This window comes from Chiloscyllium plagiosum, unplaced genomic scaffold, assembly GCF_037043375.1.
Source record: "Chiloscyllium plagiosum isolate Xiang-an unplaced genomic scaffold, Cpla_swu_hap1 HiC_scaffold_13, whole genome shotgun sequence".
NCBI lineage: Eukaryota > Metazoa > Chordata > Chondrichthyes > Orectolobiformes > Hemiscylliidae > Chiloscyllium > Chiloscyllium plagiosum.
This window is the reverse complement of record NW_028270151.1, coordinates 23,430,171-23,446,255: the sequence shown is the minus strand read 5'-3', so window position 1 is coordinate 23,446,255 and position 16,085 is coordinate 23,430,171. Positions and strand designations below refer to the sequence as shown.

The window sequence follows — 16,085 nt, the reverse complement described above, 5'->3', positions numbered from 1 at the left end:
GAGAGAAACTATTTCTGTTAGTCACAGGGAGGGTGGCGGGACAAAGAGGACATTCAAAAATGAAGAGCCACACATTTTAGCAGTGAGATTAATCAACACTTCTATAGTAACGTCTTCATTTTGGACAGAACTGACAGATTTAGTTCAGGAATATTACAACCCCAAGTCTCCTCTAATTCCGAGACACTATCAGTTTAACTCGGCAGTTCAAAAACCCGGGGAATCAGTGTCCGGATTTTTGACTGGATTAAGATGACTGGCAGAAGCATGTGACTTTTAGTAAGATGCTGAGAGATCATTTGTGATGTGAGATGAATGATGTAACCGTGCAAAAGTGCCTGCTAGCTGAAACTCAACCGGACTTCAAACGGGCTCCACCACTGGCTCTGTTATTCGAAAATGCAGCAAGTGGAACATATGAGTTACAGAGTATTCCGATGGAAATGAACACCCTCACCAGGCTGCCTGAGCTTGTGGGACTCCACGTGAGGGTGAATCAATTTTGTCCCATCAAGCTTGGGCCCGAGCCTTTTACTACAATCAGTGGGAACTGAACCCGTTGCTTCTCATGAGACCGCAACCAAAGTTGTATCCTTAATCAGTTAAGGATCCCCATTAGGGTTTATACCAATATACGAGACTGCCATCTGGGGTATTGTCAGGCTCTGCCATTTTTCAGCAGACAGTGGAGAATATTTTACAAGGTCTACCCCAGGTCGCCATTCATCAGGATGACATACTATAACCAGGAAGTGAAGACAATTGCATAGCCTCACTCAGGACATATCCTGAACCGAGGGACTCTAGATCAGCCAACAGCAAAACCCCAAAACAAAGCCAAGCCTTGGCCAAATGGTTTACATTTCCTTTGCACAGCGCAAGAGTCCACTAGGCCTGAATTGAGTAAGAGAACTCATAGGCCGGTATCCAGGAGATGGCACACCTTGGTCAGCCCACCGACATCTGGCTTGGAACATTAACAACATTCAAATCAGAACCGATCAAACATCTGGTTAAATGGTCATCCAGTTCTCAGGGAGGTTGGTACTGGTGCAGCTGTATCAGTGATTGCAGAACTAATCTTAAACAAAATTCGCCCTGGACTCCAACCCTTAAGTTTGCATAAGACCTCGGCTAGACAGAGAACCTATACTAGGGATCCTTAACTGATTAAGGATACAACTTTGGTTGTGGTCTCATGAGAAGCAATGGGTTCAGTTCCCACTGATTGTAGTAAAAGGCTCGGGCCCAAGCTTGATGGGACAAAATTGATTCACCCTAATTGATTCAACATGTTTCAATTAAAAAATGGCTGTCTAAGTGAAGTTCTCACTAAACACCCGAACGTTTTTCAGGAAGGTCTAGGGTCTGTCAAAGGAGCCAAGGCCACCTTACATGTTGACCAGGAGATGATTCCACGATTCTGCAAGGCCTGCCCAGGGCTATTTGCCTCACTGGCAAAAGTATAGGCAGAAATCAGGAGGCTGGAAAGTGAAGGAGTCATCGAACCAGTCCAGTTTGTGGAAAGGGCTACACCGGGCATACCGAATGTGAAGCTGAATGGGGCAGTTTGCCTTTGTGGGGATTTTAACCAAATAGTAAACCACTTCTCGCAGCTAGATAAATACTTAGTGCCTCATGTAGAGGGCTTAAACACAAAGCCCTTTATGAAGCTGGACATGAGCAGTGTGTGCCTGCAATTGCGGTTAGATGATGATCCCCAAAAGTACGCTACAGCTAATACCCATTAGGGTTTATACCAATATACGAGACTGCCATCTGGGGTATTGTCAGGCTCTGCCATTTTTCAGCAGACAGTGGAGAATATTTTACAAGGTCTACCCCAGGTCGCCATTCATCAGGATGACATACTATAACCAGGAAGACCAAAAAGGAGCTGAAGAGAACTTGGGCAAAGTCCTTAGACATTTCTCTAAGGCATGCATATGCCTTATAAGTGGAAAAAAAATGTATTCTGGGCATTTCAAGTGACCTACCTAGGCTACAGAGTTGGCATGACTGGCTTACACCCTTTGGAAGATAAAGTGAGAGTAGTCAAGAGTACCTCGGCTCCTGTGTCTATACCACAGATTAGGTCTTTCCTTCGATTGGTGAATTACGACAGCTGGTGGTTGATGGAAAAAACAAAGGGCCATCACAACTGGATTGAAACCTTTCCAGACCCAGCAAGACCAGGTCACCATTTAAGATGACATTTTATTCTGGGGAGCAGGAGTGATTGTCCTGAGCAACCATGGCTGCCAGATACTGGCTGAACTCCCTCCAGAATCAGCCCGGGCTTTACAAAATAAAGAGATTGGTGAGAAGTTATGTCTGTTGGCCAGAACTGGATATAGATATAGACACGTCAGTGGGGTAGTGCCCCGAGTGCCAACAAGGACAAATATTACCACCAGCTCCCTCAGATTTGTGGGAATGGTTGGGTAAACCCTGGACTCGAATACACGTCAACTGTGCAGGTCCTTTCATGGGCTCAATGTTCTTAGTCATTGTGGACACCCACCCAAGGTGGTTGGACATGCAATGAGATCAAATACAGGGACAATGTGAACATCTCTTGCAGTGCACAGCCTCACGGAAGTGTTTGACACAGTCAGTGGGCCGTCATTTACCAGCATGAAATTCAAATGCTTCCTAAAGTCAAATGGCATTTGGCATATTTCAGACATCTCCATGCCATCTGTTGCCAATGGTCTGGTGGAAAGAGCAGTGCAAACTCTGAAGACAGACTTAAAGAAACAGCCTACAGCCTCACTCAATACCAAACAGTCCTGGTTCCTGTTTGATTATAGGACCACCCCTCATGCAACCAAAGGGATAGCTCCAGCAGAGTTGCTGATGGGGAGAAGATTCGCACCACATTAAATCTGGTCTTTCTGAACTCGGGGGGAGTGGAGGCTGAAACAGTATCAAGAATGCCGATGCCAGACACAGAACTCCTGTAAGTGAGAGAGACAGTTAACTTCAGGGGATGAAGTTTGGTGCCAAAACCATGAGACGTCCAAAGTTCGGGTCATTGAGACGGTTCTGAACAACCATGTGGGCCACATGAAAGCTGCAAGCTCTCAAAATTGGTGCAGGAGCAAAACATACCTGGCCTCTCAGAGCAGCCAGAAAAGCTGTTGGAACCCATGGGTTCTCCCCCTCTGTGTAGTGTCAAAGAAATCCTGGATTATGAGATGGATACGGCAGATGTCGCAGCCTTGTCACCTTTACCGCCTGAAGAAGATGATGAATTTCTTCTGAGGCCCTCTGGGTGAAAGAGGTGGGCTACAGTCCGGTACATGACACTTGTACCTGAGGCAGAGTTGGGGGAACCTGACCTGGTGCTAAAACAGCACTGGAGGGGCTACAAAAGAAATAGAACTGGCCTATGTCCTCAGACTCCGGGGGGGATGGATGTAGTGATTGTAACAAGATTGGCCAGGTAGACCTCATAGAATATGAGTTTCCTGGTTGGGACTGTTACCTGGTTCAATCAGGGAGGCCTGGCTGACAGATATAATCAGGAGTGTCAGAGGGTCTGTGGACTCTTGAGAGCTGGCTCTGAGGGGGCTAGACCACTGTCCAGTATTATGCACGTGTAAGTAAAGGGTGACTTGGTGATGGGTTACCGACGTGTGCAGAGTTATTTAAATAACCGTGGTGGAATTTAGCATAAGAGGGAGAAACATGGATCAGAAACAACAGTGCTAAACTTAAATAATGGTAATTCCAAAGGAACAAGGGCAGAGTCAGCTGGAATTGACTGGGAAAGGAGATTAGCAGCAAAGATGGTTAAGGAACAGAAGCAAATGATTAAGAAGATAATTCATAGCTCGCGACAAAGATCTACGAAGAAGGGGGTAAGCAAACCATGATTAATGAGAGAATTTAAGAATTAAAAGAAAAACATACAGTTCAGCAAAACTAAGTGCTAGAAGTTTGGGAAAGTTCTAAAATCAACACAAAATGTCTAAAAATACTAAAGGGGGGATATAAACTTTGAGGGTAAAATTGCAAGTAATAGCAAGATGGAGAGTAAAAGCTTCTTTAAATGTATAAAAATGAAGAGAAAGGCCAATGTTAACAAAGGTCCTTTGGAGAATGATGCCAGGGAAATAATAACGGGCAAGTGGGAAATAGCAGAGGAATTGAATAAATACTTTGCATCAGTTTTCACACTAGAAGACACTAATTGCATTTCAAAAATTCTAATTTATCAAGGGACGAGAGAGAGGAAGTAATAACTATCACCAGAGAAAAAGTATGGAAGAAGAGCAAAAACTAATGGGAGTAGAGACGAAAAAGTCTCCCAGACCTGATGAGATGCATCTTAGGATATAAAACAAAATAGCTGCAGAAATGTTAGATGCACTGGTGGTGATTTCCCAAGAATCCTTCAACTCTAGCAAAGTCCCTGTGGATTGGAACACTGGATAAATTTATTAGAATTCTTTTGAGGAGTGAAGTTGTGGAGTTATTTAAATAATCATGGTGGAATTTAGCATGAGAGGGAGAAACATGGGTTAGAAACAACAGTGCCAAACAGGAAGTAGTGAATGTAATGTGTTTTAATTTCAGAAGACAATTGCTAAAGTACCATATGTTAGGCTACTTAATAAACTGCTATTCTATTCTAATTTTCACACACAATTTTACAAACAAAAGTACAGTGTAAAGGTTTATAAGTCGCCATCATGGTGTCTAATCATCATCATTAGGTAAGAACCCATGGTGTTATAGGATGGATAGAAGATCGGCTAACTGATATAAAACAGAGCAGGAGGCATTTTCAGGAAGGAGAAAATGAGGACTATAGATGCTGGAGATCAGAGTTGAGGAGTGTGGTGCTGGAAAAGCACAGCCAGTCAGGCAGCATTCGAGGAGCAGGAGAATTGACAATTTGAACAAAAGCTCTTCATAAGCTCTTCGGCATTTTCTGGAAGTCACCCTGTAATGAATGGAGTGCCACTCGGATCAACACTGAGGCCACAACTATCTGTTACTGATTCAAATAAGGAAAGTGAATATAGTACTGCCAGGTTGGCAGATGACACAAAAATAGATGGGAAGGCAAGTGGTGAAGCCAAATCGAAGGGTCTGCAGAGGGACGTAGACATGTCAGGAGAGTGGGCAAAAACTTGGCAGTTGGCATATAATGTGTGAAAATGGGTGATTATGACTTTAACAGGAAGACTAGAAGAAGTGCATATTATTTAAATGGGGAAAGACTGCAGAAAGCTGCAGCACGGAGGGATTTGGGAGTCCTCGTATAAATCAGCGAAAGCTAACGTAACAACTTCAGCATGTAATCGGGAAGGCAAATGGAGTATTGGCATTTACTTAAAGGGAATGGAATATTAAAAATAGGCAAGTTTGTTAAAACTATACAAGGCACTAGTCCGACAATGTTGGAATATTATGAACATTTTTATCAAAGGTGACGGAGGTACTCTAGACAAGATTTGCTTGGCTTATCCTGGCTATGGAGGGAATGGTTTATGGAAGAGCTTGGCTCTTGATGTCATTGGATTTTAGAAGAATGAGATGCAACTGTATTGAAAGATACACTGTTCTTAGGGAGAGACTTGATGGATAGATGTGGAAAGCATGTTTCTCTTTATAGGAATGTCTAGGACCAGAGGGCATAATCTCAGAATAAGGGGCTGCTCATTTAAAACAAAGACGAGGAAGAATTTCTTCTCTGAGGCTAGTGAATCTGTGGAATTCTTAGGTGCAGAGGATTGTTAAAGCTGGATCATAAAGTACATTCAAGACTGAGATAAGGAGACTTTTAACTTTTAAGGGAGACAAGCGTTATGACAAAAAGGCAGGAAAATGGAGGTGAGGATTATCAAGTCAGCTGTGATCTTATTGAATGGCGAAGCAGAGCTGATTGGCAGAATGGTCCCACTTGTTGCAGTCTTATCATGGGACAAAGATTGGTGTGTGGAATCGGGTGACAGATCAGTCACCTCATTAAATGACAGAACAGGATTAAAGGGCTAAATGGTCTCCTCATATTCCTCATGTGTGAAGACATCAAAGTGGAATTAATAAATGGGAAAGGGAGAGTCTGGTTGAACCTATAGTGATCTTTTCTTGTATTTCCCTCTATGTGAATACTTTGTCAACTTTTCTGTTTGCGTGAAGATATATTTTGTTTGCAACCTGTTACAATTACTCTGTTGTCAAACCTTCATCCTCCTGTATCTCTTAGCAATCTATCGCCATCTCTGTGAGCTCTTGTGCAGAAATGTGTTGGTGTTGGTGTTTGTGTGTTTTTGTGTTTGTGTGTGTTGTGAGCTTTTTTTAAAAATGTGTGCCCGTGAATCAGAGTCCCATTTGTGAGAGCGCGAAAATAACCCTGATTGTTCTTTTCCCCTTTCCTTTTATTCCCCTTTTCAAGGAGGTTACACAGCTCCAGAGGGTGAGGAGGGTAGGGAGTGTTTCTCACAATGATGTGGGGGGTAAGGGTGCTTTCCCCATGTTTGTGTGTCCTGCATGTATTGTGCTGACAGACCAATGGAGGCTGTGCATGTGGTGATTATGTTGCATAGTCATAGCTCTCCCCCAACTTCAGTGGCCACCTTCAGTGAGGGGGCTTCGAGCTATAGATTTCAGCTCCGGGCACCACCCAAGTTCAAACACACTCATTTTTTTTAAGAAAAAAAATTTCTTTCTTTAAAAAAACAATAAATGTGACAAGTTTTCTAATGCCATGCATCTCTTCTTCTTTGTTCCAAATTGATGTCCCCCCTCATGGCGAGCAGTTTGCACAGGTGAGTGGACAGTCCTTGTTTCTAATGGAATGAGTGACGAGATGTTTCTGGGAGTGACTGAATGTGTGGCTGGGACTGACAGTGAGTGAGTGAGGGAGGGAGGCCCATGGTTGAGATGGCTGCCAATCTTTGCCTCCCTAGCATTTCCTCTGGCTCTCAATTAAAGTGCTCCTATTAATTAGAGAGTCAGACCCTTCGGCCCCCATCCATGCTGATCAAATTTCCCAAACTAAACTAGTCCCATCTATGTTTAGCCCATATCCCTCTAAACCTTTCCTAGTTATGTCCAAATGTCTTTTAAATGTTGTAAATGAATGTACATCGACCACTTTCTCTGGCAGTCCATTCCACATATGATTCACCCGCTGTGTGAAAAAGTTCCCTTTCAGGTTCCCTTTAAATCTTTTTCCTCTCAGCTTAAAAATATACACTCTCGTTTTGAACTCCCCACCCGAGGGAAAAAGACCTTTACTATTCACCTTATCTATGTCCCTAATGATTGTTAACAAAGAAACCTCTATCAGTGTTGTCACTTGGTCACTGTGGTCTATTGGAAATCTCTGACCAGCCAGGAATGCTGCAATGCTAACACTGTTTTAACTACTTGTCATCGTTGTAGTCAAAGTTTCGATATATGCCTATACTTTTTATATGTAGATTTACTTCATAGCCATGACAGTACAGCACTCAAACCAATCAGAGAACTCACCATCTTTGTTTTTCTGTTTTACCAATAAATACACAGGCCACATGGGTATATATTGAGATCACATGACCAACAATAGTGTTGCCTGTTTATTCACTAACCTGAATTACAGTTAGCCACGTCCCAATTCCCAATGGCTACACGATATTCAACTTTCAATGTGAGACAGTAAGGGTGTGTTTGTTTGGACACAGTTTCTGAGCCTCCTCCTTCCAGTCGGTAATATAAACCCCGTTGTTGGTGGGGTTGTGCAGGGATGGATAATTGCAGGTCACCACTAATCACTGTGCAGATATAGTCCAGCCTGTTGCACTGATGGAGTCCCAGCACTCATCCAGGGAACAGAGGCTGCAGCCTTGATTTTCCTCTTAGAGTAGAGAAAGTAAAGAGGACCTTTCATAGGAGTGTTCAACATCATGAGTTAAGAACGTACTTAGTAGGAACGTGAATGGACCACACAGGACCTTGAACCAACTCTATTTCTTCCAATAACATTGAGACTAATCTTCTCTTCAACCCTGTTACCAACTCACCACATCCCCATAGACGGCGAGAAGTTGGCATGAGGCTTAGAAACCAGAGGTACAAATAAGCGAGGAAGTTAGATTTTTTTTTGTGTAGTGAGGAGTTGCAATTGGGTTCATGTTGCCAGAAAGGATAGTGGAAGCAGATTGAGTGGTGACTTTCAAAAGGTAACTGGATAATTACTTGAGATGGAGAAAATTGAAGAGCTGTGGGGAAAAGGGACCAATTGGACGCTCCTTTCAAAGAGCCAGCACAAGCACATTGGGCTGAACAGCCTCTTTTATGATAGTGAAGGGCAACTAGATCATCATCTGAAGGAGGAGGAGAAGCTCCAGAAAAACTGGGAATGTCTGAGTTGAGAAATGGTAGCCATAGAGAGATTTTACTAAAGATGTGATCAGATAAACATAACTTGATTCTGAAACATCTATCACCTGAAACTCTCCAAATTGGGTGCAGCTTTCATCACAGAAAATAAATGGTTTGGGTTGAATGAATTGGCACAGGGAACAGTAAATATAAGATACACAGTTAGCAGACTTGCAGGAACAGTGCAAGCAGGGAATCTTAATAAAGGTGTTCCTGATTTAAGCTAATAGGTAATTGGCAGTGGAAAAGTGTGGGTGCATATGAAAAATATTTTCTTCAACTCTCTTCCCCTGGAAATACCAGTTTGCTGGATGCAATGGCCAAAGGCAAAACAATGGAGATTCTAATCTTTGAGAGAATGGGTGTCCATCTCATGTTTTAGGTTTGGCCTAGAATTCCCAGAGGTTTCTTGGGCTTGGCAAGGTGAAGTAGGTTGGGGTAGCAGAGATTGGGCAGTGTGACTCCCTAGATTAAGGCCCAGTGAAGCAATGAGAGTAGGGGTCTCCCATCGGCTGCCTGCTTTCTTCAACATTGACTTGTCTGCCTTCCATCTGGAAGATTATCAGTGACTGTCAAACCTCTGGACATCCTGGTGTTAGCCCAAAGATCCAGGACTGACTGAAGATAGTTGGAGGACAACCACTGTATCAGACGTCCAAGGGTGGCACCACACCTTATCAGGGAGTCTCTTCGATTCATAGGCTGAGGATATGACCTGTTTCTGAACCAGCACTGGTCCTTGCATGAGGATGACAGGCTGGTAATATAAAGATTTGTCCCTTAAATCTATGTGCCTTTTCAACTTGTGACTAATTGGACTGGTGTGGCTCCTCCAGGCCAGACTGTTTCAGTGCATCTAGAAGAAAGAATTTGCACTTGGTAAATCTGTTCTTTTTTTTGTGGTTTGTAGGGCACAAGAAAGATCTCCCCCACTCTTGTTGAATATTACTCAGAAACATGAGTGATAGCCATTTTAATTTCATTCTTCCAGTCAATGTGTTGACCTGCCTAGCTTAAATTTAAACAATGCTTGTCAGTTAACTGTCAGTCACCACCTAATTGGTGTATTCTCGCCTGTACCGATCAAAGTTCACCTGCCAACCAATCAGTACTCTATTCTCATACAGTATAAAGTGTTATTTTCCCTTTGCATTGGTGTTCCTTCCAAACATCTTGATGATGAAAAACTTCATCAAAATGTGTCTCCAATCAGCAACACTCAAGTTCTGTGCCCCAAATGGCTGCTCCTTTGAGTAGTGCATCTCTTAAGAGATTCTCAAACATATAAGTCTGCACTCGGTGGTTTGGGAGAAACAGTTCCCATCAGCAGAAGGATTGAGAACCAGTGGATACTGAGTTAAGTCATTTTGTAAAAACAGTAATGACAACATGAGGAAAACATTTTTCTTGCAGCAAGTGGTGAGAATCTGCACTGCATTGTCTGAGAGTGGGATGAAGATCTTTCAAGAAGTTCAAAAGGCAGAAATCCACTAGTACTCTTTAGACAGCACTGTCCAATCACATGACCATTACAACTGAGAAGGATAAGGGCAGCAGTTACATAAGAACATTCCCATGCATGACCAATCATCAAGCCACACCATCCTGGCTTGGAAGTATATCACCATTCCTACAATATCAAAATCTTTGATTTCTTCCTAACTGTGACTTTGGGATTAGGTGCCTCAAATGGATTGCAGCAATTCAAGATGGCAGCTGACCACCACCTTCTAAAGGGCAACTGGGGACTTTTGCAATAAATGCAGACCTACCCAGCAGAGCCCATATCTGATGAATGATCAGAAAGGTAGAATAACTACTTAGCAATATAACTTTCATAGCATACAAACTATCTTTAAAAATGTTTCTGGAGAGGAAAAAGACAACATGGTTATGAGAAAAGACCAGGAGAGTGGGGTTAGCTGAATGACCTTTACAAAAAAGTTAGGCCAAAAAGCCTCCTTTTCGTGCTGTAACCATCATCCAAGATTATTTATGAAGAGTAGGTTGCTGCAGTTTTGGATCTGATGCTTGCTGTCCCAATCAGCTGCAGGAGCCTAGTGACAACACTGTTAGGTTCCACCTTTTGCATTAGATGGATTCCTCTTATAACTATTTCAGGGGGATATATTAAAGAGGAAGCTTTAAACCAAATCCCACCCTACTCTTGGACAATATAGATGAATGGAAACAATTTGAACTGGTTTGTGTGTGTATTTTCTGTGGAATGATGCTGTCAGTGCCACCTGTGAGCCTGGGTGACTGGTGTTGGAATGTGACAGATAATGGTCCCTTACATATTGTGATTTCACCACCCTCTTTAGTAACCACACGGTTAAGGAACTAGAGATCCCACTTTTTCTTCCTTCTCCCTGTCCCCCTGAGGTTTGGGGAAATCTGCAGGCACTTGTCAAGAGGATGTGTTTTGCAGGTTTGGGTGAGAGTCACTTCCTGATCACAGAACCCACAGAGGAAGTGACAGCTCTCCTGATTTGAACCCTGAATGCTCTGGGGTAGGGAGTAATGGAGAGGAAAAAAGGTACAGAAAGAGCATGGATCTGGGTGTAATCCTCCATCAGAAATGGGAATATGAGAAACTGTCCTTTTGCCCTTTGACGGATGCTGATTCCCAAGTCAAAGGCAGGATGCTGGGTTCATTTCAAAATCTGATGGCTCGTCTTACTGTGAGGTGATACTCCAGGAAGGCTGAGATCTCCTCATCAGCAGCTATGTTCTCCTTTTCAGATGTTAATCATTGAGTTTGCTATGTGTCTTCTACACTTTGGGTATTCTTTGATTCCCAGTGCTCACCCTCAACTCTCCAATTACCAAACATGGAAACTCTGAGTATCTCATCACAGTCAAAATTGTGTATCACCACATTCAGTGGTAGAGGTGATCTGGGTCAGTGCTGTTAGATCATTACCTGTGATTCTTTGCTGGTCTGCTTCAAATGAGAATTCTGGGCAAAATTGTTCCTAATGCCAGCGAGATTGGCTGTGCAACCATGGATCATTCCCGGTAATTCATCGTCCCTGAGCTTCCCAATGGACAACGGCCTGAGATGTCTCACCCAATTAACTCTGGGCTCATTCATGAAATATCTTGAAGATTAAATTAAAGAGTTGGAAAATTGGTGCAATGCTTGTTTGATTTCTGCTACCCCTTGTGTTAAAATTTCAGTCAGCAACTTCATCTGAATGAGAAGCTCCTTATGATCTTTCTGAGCGATGCTGTGAATCTTTGTGTAAACACTAACACTTGCTGTTTCCTCCTGTACACTACATTTCTTATTTTCACCGATCTGGCTTTAGAACTTGACTTGTGCACTTCTTAAAAAGATGAAAAACGTAGATTAAATGTCAACCAAGTGATTCAAAGCCATTTGGATTTCTGTGTTGAGAAGGGGAAACAATGAGGTAAATTTACGTTTTAGGCTCTGGACAGACTTCAATGGTTCAGCTGCATTTTCTGAGGTCTTTTGGATTTCAGATTTCAGAGAATAATCACTGCCTACAAGGAGATGGAGTACTTTAGAAGATGGTTGACGTAGAAGACAATTAGAGGTATCTGGAGTCACCTGAGGAAGAGGAGTGTGGATGGGAAGAGGTGGAGTGGGGTCAGACGTTGTTGGTGATGTGGTGCCCAGCTGTTCTGCTGGTACCCCCTCAACTGTGAGCCCTCCCATGTGTTCCCAGGCAACAGGATCAAAATAACCAGGGGGCACACAGGGCTGGGTTAGCGTACCAAGCATGCTGCTTTTTCCTGGAATTGAGGATTTTAGGTCACTCAGGACTTAATTAGAGGCTTAAATGACACTTTTAAGAAAAGAATTCCTTTGGCCAATTTTGATGACCGTTGACAGATCAGAAGGAGGGAAGATGAGACAAAGGGTGTTAGATTGAACCATCCAATCAGACAATGAGAGGCTCTTTCACATTTCTAATGGTTGGGGTTGTTGTACGTGCCAAGAGGCCAATGGGAGAGGAGCATTGTGAAGACCATGTGATGAAAGCTCCATGAATATGCCCCACGGCAACATTGGAGTTGGGGTTGGGCATTGAGGGGCATTGTGTATCTCTGATTTTGGCCCCCTCTATACCTGCCATCAGCTAATCGTTACCATCCAGGAGAGATTGTTGGAGAGCAGCCAGCCCTGCATCAACCCATCGGTTAGACCTGGGGACCATGTTTCCATGTCCATTGTACAATGGGCTGTAACCCTCTGTCATGATGAGACTGTCCAGTATTCTTTACATCATTGACTTTGGATCTCATTGATGTACCACCTTCACTGCCTTCAGTGAAAAGAGACTGATCCACCTGATAGTCAGATTGCGGATCTTTGGATCTTTTTGAGAATCCTCCAATCCCTTGATGGTCTTGTGCTTTGAGGTTCTATCCGCCAGGACTTCACTGCTCGCTCAGTCTGAGGCTGAAGGCCCACCGTGCCATTGGGTCAAGTACCAATTGTAAAAGTGGACAAACTGACAGCAGCAAACACTGCCGGCTGTGGGTGGCACTGTGCAGTTGTACCACCAAGAGGTAAAGTCATCTTTATAAAGAAGACATGTCTCTGCGACTCACAATCTGCCAGGTTGAGCCAATCATGTTGGCAGAACCTATATCACTGTTCAAGGACTGAGACTCTGGACTTCACTGTCATTACTTTGCTTTTGTCTCTTCCCTCCTCCCACTGGAAGGAGTGTTTGCCTCTTTGGTGGGCTTTGGTTCCACGTGGGATACTAAACAAAGTGGGGGGAGAAGAACCAGTCACTCCTCTGGGAGATCTGGCTCAGCAGGCAGGTTGTGTCCAAGCCCAGATGCAGTGAGTGTTGGCTCACTATTAACGCACTGTGGACATCACACGGGAAGCTGACCCCATAATGGGCATCACACAGGGAGATAACCCCACCAAGTTCTCTTATGTGAGGGCTCAGGCCCTCGCCTAAGAGAAGTTGCTGGGGTCACCTTCAGTACCTCTTCAATTCATCCAGTCAACACTATAGACGGCAAGTCAGATCAGTGGTGCTTCAACAACTTTCCTTCTTATCAGCTCAGCAACAACAGTGGTCATCAACAACCAGCTTTCTTGGACTCTTCATGTGGATGCACTGGTTATAAAGGCACAACAACGTCTCTTCTTCCTCAGGTAACTGAGGAAATTTGGCATGATGGCGAATACTCTTGCCAACTTTTATAGGTGTGCCATCGAGAGCATTCTGTCTGGATGTATCACTACCCGGTATAGGCAAAAGTGATGACTGCAGATGCTGGGCACCAGAGTTTAGATCAGTGTGGTGCTGGAAAAGCACAGCAGGTCAGGCAGCATCCGAGGAGCAGGAAAATCGACGTTTCGGGCAAAAGCATCTATTCCTGATGAAGGGCTTTTGCCCGAAACGCCGATTTTCCTGCTCCTTGGATGCTGCCTGACCTGCTGTGCTTTTCCAGCACCACTGTAATCTAAACTCACTACCTGGTATGGCAACTGTACCATTTAAGATTGGAGATGGTTACAGGGAGTGGTTAACTCGGCCCGGACAATCTCAAAGACCAACCTCCCATCTATAGAATCCATCTACCAGGCCCGCTGTCAAGGAAAGACCACCAGCATTCTCAAAGATCCATCCCATCTTGGCAATGTTTTTCTACAACCTCTACCATCTGGGTGAGGGTACAGAATCCTGAACACACGGACCAGCCGGTTTCAAAACAGTTTCTACCCTACTGTTAGAATACTGAATGGACTCACAAACTCTTAACATTCTCCTGTACCTCTGTTTTTGTTTTTGCTGCTGTTTACCTGTTATTTACTATCTATGCAACTTAACTCTGTAATCTGCCTGTATTGCTCACAAGACAAAACTTTTCACTGTGCCTCGGTACATGTGACAATAAATACAGTACAATTCAATTCGAAAAGGGTTTAGTCTGAAAAAGAAGTTGCACCACATTTTTATTTATTTTCACTGGAACGTTTGAAACCGTTTTTTGTTGACATGGTGAATTGTTGTGGTCAGGACCACACTGCCAGGAAGGGCAGTGGAATCAGTTTCAACAGGAACTTCCAAAAGGCAATTGGGAAAAAAAAACTTGATCATGAAATAGAGTTAATTGGTTAGCTCTTGCAAAGGGCTGGCACAGGGCGGGATGGGCTGAAGGGCCTCCTTCTACACCGAATTATTTTCTAACTCAGTTTTTTTCCCTCCAATTCCTTTGCTGCAGACCCCCAGCTGAAAGGTATAGTGACGAGGTTATTCAGCCAGCAAGGCTTCTACCTGCAGATGCAACCTGATGGCACCATCGATGGTACCAAGGACGAGAACAGTAACTACAGTAAGTCGTGAGTCTCACTCCTTGTGGACTGGTTCAGACAGCTCAGCACCAGGCCGGGGGCTGTCCTGACATGGCTCAGTGCCCAGTGGTGCTGCTGGGTGACATTGAAATGGGTGGGTGATGGGGTAAGGGAAGGGTATTGTTGCCAGGAGACTGTGCAGATGTGGTGTCGCTAGGTCTCAGGGGAATGATGGTGTTGCGAGGTGACGGGGAGGAGCGACGATGTTGCTGGGTGACGGGGGGTGGGCGGGGGAGTGACGGTGTTGCTGGGTGACAGGGAGGAGTGACAGTGTAGCTGGGCAATGCGGGGAGTAACGGTGTTGCTGGATGAAGGGCGGAATAACGGTGTTGCTGGGTGACAGGGGGAGTGACTGTTGCTGATGACGGTGGGGTGAGTGACGGTGTTGTGTGACGGGGGGGAGTGACGGTGTTGCTGGGTAACAGGGAGGAGTGGATCGTGTTGCTGTGTGACGGGGAGTGACAGTGTTGTTGTGTGACCGTGGGGAGATTGACGGTGTTGCTGGGTGACTGGGGGAGTGACGGTGTTGCTGGGTGACGGGGGGGGAGTGACTGTGTTGCTGGGTGACGGGGGGGGAGTGACTGTGTTGCTGGGTGACGGGGGGGGAGTGACGGTGTTGCTGGGTGACGGGGAGGAGTGACGGTGTTGTGTGACCGGGGGGGGGAGTGACGGTGTTGCTGGGTGACGGGGGGGGAGTGACAGTGTTGCTGGGTGACGGGGGGGAGTGACGGTGTTGTTGTGTGACCAGGGGAAGTGACGGTGTTGTGTGACAGGGGGAGTGACGGTGTTGCTGGGTGACCGGGGGAGTGACGGTGTTGCTGGGTGACGGGGGGGAGAGACGGTGTTGCTGGGTGACGGGGGGGGTGAGACGGTGTTGTTGTGTGACCAGGGGAGTGACGGTGTTGCTGGGTGACCGGGGGGGGGAAGTGACTGTGTTGCTGGGTGACGGGGGGGAGTGACGGTGTTGCTGGGTGACGGGGAGGAGTGACGGTGTTGTGTGACCGGGGGGGGGGGGAGTGACGGTGTTGCTGGGTGACGGGGGGGAGTGACGGTGTTGTTGTGTGACCAGGGGAAGTGACGGTGTTGTTGTGTGACCAGGGAGAAGTGACAGTGTAGCTGGGCGGCGAGGGGAGTAACGGTGTTGCTGGGTGACGGGGAGTGACGGTGTTGCTGGGTGAGAGGGGGGAGTGACGGTGTTGTGTGACCAGGGGGAGTGACGGTGTTGCTGGGTAATGGGAGGGAAGTGTTGTTGTGTGACGAGGGGGAGTGACGGTGTTGTTGTGTGACGGGGGGGAGTGACAGTGTTGTTGTGTGACGGGGGGACTGACGGTGTTGTTGTGTGACC

General features: G+C 45.2%; 1 protein-coding gene across 2 annotated transcripts in view; it reads left to right on the top strand.

The window, feature by feature from the left end:
- Positions 1–16,085, top strand: part of LOC122556132 (fibroblast growth factor 12) — a 204,589-nt gene that overhangs the window by 43,772 nt on the left and 144,732 nt on the right. For both annotated transcript variants that reach the window (XM_043702612.2, XM_087993363.1), the window contains exon 2: positions 14,611–14,721. In XM_043702612.2, coding sequence (XP_043558547.1) covers positions 14,611–14,721 — 111 coding nt within the window. The remainder of the gene's footprint in view (positions 1–14,610; positions 14,722–16,085) is intronic.